General features: G+C 56.2%; 1 protein-coding gene across 1 annotated transcript in view; it reads right to left on the bottom strand.

Annotated features, from left to right (window-relative positions):
* Positions 1-2249, bottom strand: part of LOC104498705 (serine/threonine-protein phosphatase 6 regulatory subunit 2-like) — a gene marked incomplete at its 3' end in the record, with an annotated part of 16085 nt that overhangs the window by 5044 nt on the left and 8792 nt on the right. The window contains exons 4-6 of the mRNA XM_010142117.1: positions 2162-2227; positions 726-838; positions 517-519 (exon numbers count right to left, since the gene is read on the bottom strand). Coding sequence (XP_010140419.1) covers positions 517-519; positions 726-838; positions 2162-2227 — 182 coding nt within the window. The remainder of the gene's footprint in view (positions 1-516; positions 520-725; positions 839-2161; positions 2228-2249) is intronic.

The following is a 2249-nucleotide window of genomic DNA, read 5'->3' on the forward strand; positions in this document are numbered from 1 at the left end:
ATGGAATCTGTGCTGGGAACCCAACGCTGAGCTGTTCGAGAAGGAAATGTCATGGTAGCTCATGGGACAAGAGGCCACATCTGCTTCACTTCTGCAGGCGCAGCATTTCAGACAGAGCGTTTCTGCGCAGGGCACAGTCCCATGCCAAGCCCGTGGAAAATCCTGTGCACACCAAGTGCCCCCGTCCCCCAGCACTGCCAGGTCCCCCCTGCCCCCTGTCCCTCAGCAGCACCTCCACACGGCTGGGAAACCCCTCCAGGGATGGGGGCTCCACCACTGCCCTGGGCAGCCTGCGACACGCCTGCACAACCCCAACGGGACAGAAACAGCTCCTCAGGGACAGTGCAAACCTCCAAGGAACACTGTCAACACAGGAGCTTTGTCTCTGCAGGATGTCCCTCACCTCCTGCCACCACAGTTCACCTTCCCCCAAACTCACCAGGAGCGGGTTAACACGCTGACCAGCATCCCCTGGTCCCACAGGAGACTGTGAGCGCTGGTGTCACTAACCCCCACCTCCTGCCCTCAGGCACAGCTACACACCCAGACCTCTCAACAGCGGCAGCCAAGAGATGCTTGGTTTACAAAGTGGTATGAAATGGTTGGCACAGGCGTGAGGGGTTAAGCGAAGGCTTGACCCGCACAGCCGGTGTCTCCGAGAGCGCTCGGCACGTGCCAGTATCAACAGCAGTTAGTCCAGCCACCGCGCTCCCATGGGTACTCACGATTCCAGTGCTGTGAGAAGTGGGTCCGGCTCAGGTATGTCCTGGAGCTGGTTGCTCTGGTCTCTGCTCAATCTGATGATATCGCACAGGGTCTGGGACGCATTTGATTGCCTCTGTGAACGACAGGGAGCATGGATCAGCGCTAACATCTCTGCCCGGCTCACCGCAGCCGTCAGAGGAAGCTCAGCGTAGCGCAGAACGCGAGACACCAAGTGCATCGGGATTCCTCAGAAGGCTCGAGGTCACCCGTCGTTAAACACAGCGCTGACGCCGGTCACCAGGAGCATCAGCAGATCGGAAAACCCAGAGGAGCTCTTCCCAAACCTAACAGTGCAGTGCAGCACAAGACTCCAAAAGCCAGGGCTCTATTTTATCTTCCTGACCAACTTGTAACTGGCACATTTCAAACACAAGGATCTCGTTCTTACTCCTCGCTACTCCAGAGGTTCCCTGCGCGAAAGAAAATGAATGGCTTGATAAACCCTTAATTACTGTGTGTTAAACAGCTTTAGAGCAGTGTTTTGATAAATGAATCGTCTCATCCCGGCTGTCAGTCACAGCCTCTGGAGCTGCTGCACGTGGAAGATCTTACGCCGTAGTTCAGCATCCTCCCCTACGACAGCTCCACCCAGGCAGACCAACCAACACGCCGCTGCTGGGGTCCCTCAGAGGGGGTCAGCCTTGCCGTGATGACATGAGGGGATCAGTGCTGGCATCAACGCTCCCTCACAAGCCTCCCGAGTCCTCCAGCCATGGCACTGCAGGGACCGGGACACGGGAGCCCCAGCCCCACCTCGGCCATGGCCCAACAGCCAGAGACCAACACGCTTCCCTGGGCTCCAGCCACCCGTGAAGTGACAGTGCTGAAATCCAGACCCAGAGCTCCCGGCTCTGACCTCTTGCAAACAATGGAAAAAAGGCAAAAAGGCACTTTTTCAGGTAAAATGTAATGGCATGTCTTTTCCAGGGGCTCGGAGAACCGCGTCTGGTACATTTTACAGCCTGCTTACGAAGAATTGCAAGTCGCACCCAACTGGTTAATTTAAGAAGTTTTCCAACAGCTCTTTGGAACAGCAGGTCCCTGCTTAACAGCAGGTACGCTGGCACTGGCTGTAGATGCTGGATCGCAGAAGCCCAGGCTGGAAGGGACCTCAAGGGCCAGCCAGCCCAGCCTTCCTTGGCAAAAATACTGAGACAAACTGACGCAGCAGCAGAACGAGCTAAGCCACTGCTAGTAAAATAACACCAAACTAGATTAACCGTACAACCAAACGTTTCGGTGTTGAGCTGCCAGAGGACAGGATGTCCTCCCAGACGGACCATCCCTCACGACCTCCTCCTGAGAATCACCTGGGCTCTACCAGAGAGACAGAGAGTCTCCTGCACCGCACAGGGCCCACCACGCCCTCAGACGAAACCCCTCTGGTCATACTCACGTCCTCATCCTGGCTTGAATGGATCAGCTCCACCAGTCTCTGAATGATCTTTGCTTCATTAAGCCACTGCGGGGAAAGGAAGAGGGAA

Source organism: Buceros rhinoceros, unplaced genomic scaffold (genome assembly GCF_000710305.1).
Source record: "Buceros rhinoceros silvestris isolate BGI_N320 unplaced genomic scaffold, ASM71030v1 scaffold31848, whole genome shotgun sequence".
Classification (NCBI taxonomy): domain Eukaryota; kingdom Metazoa; phylum Chordata; class Aves; order Bucerotiformes; family Bucerotidae; genus Buceros; species Buceros rhinoceros.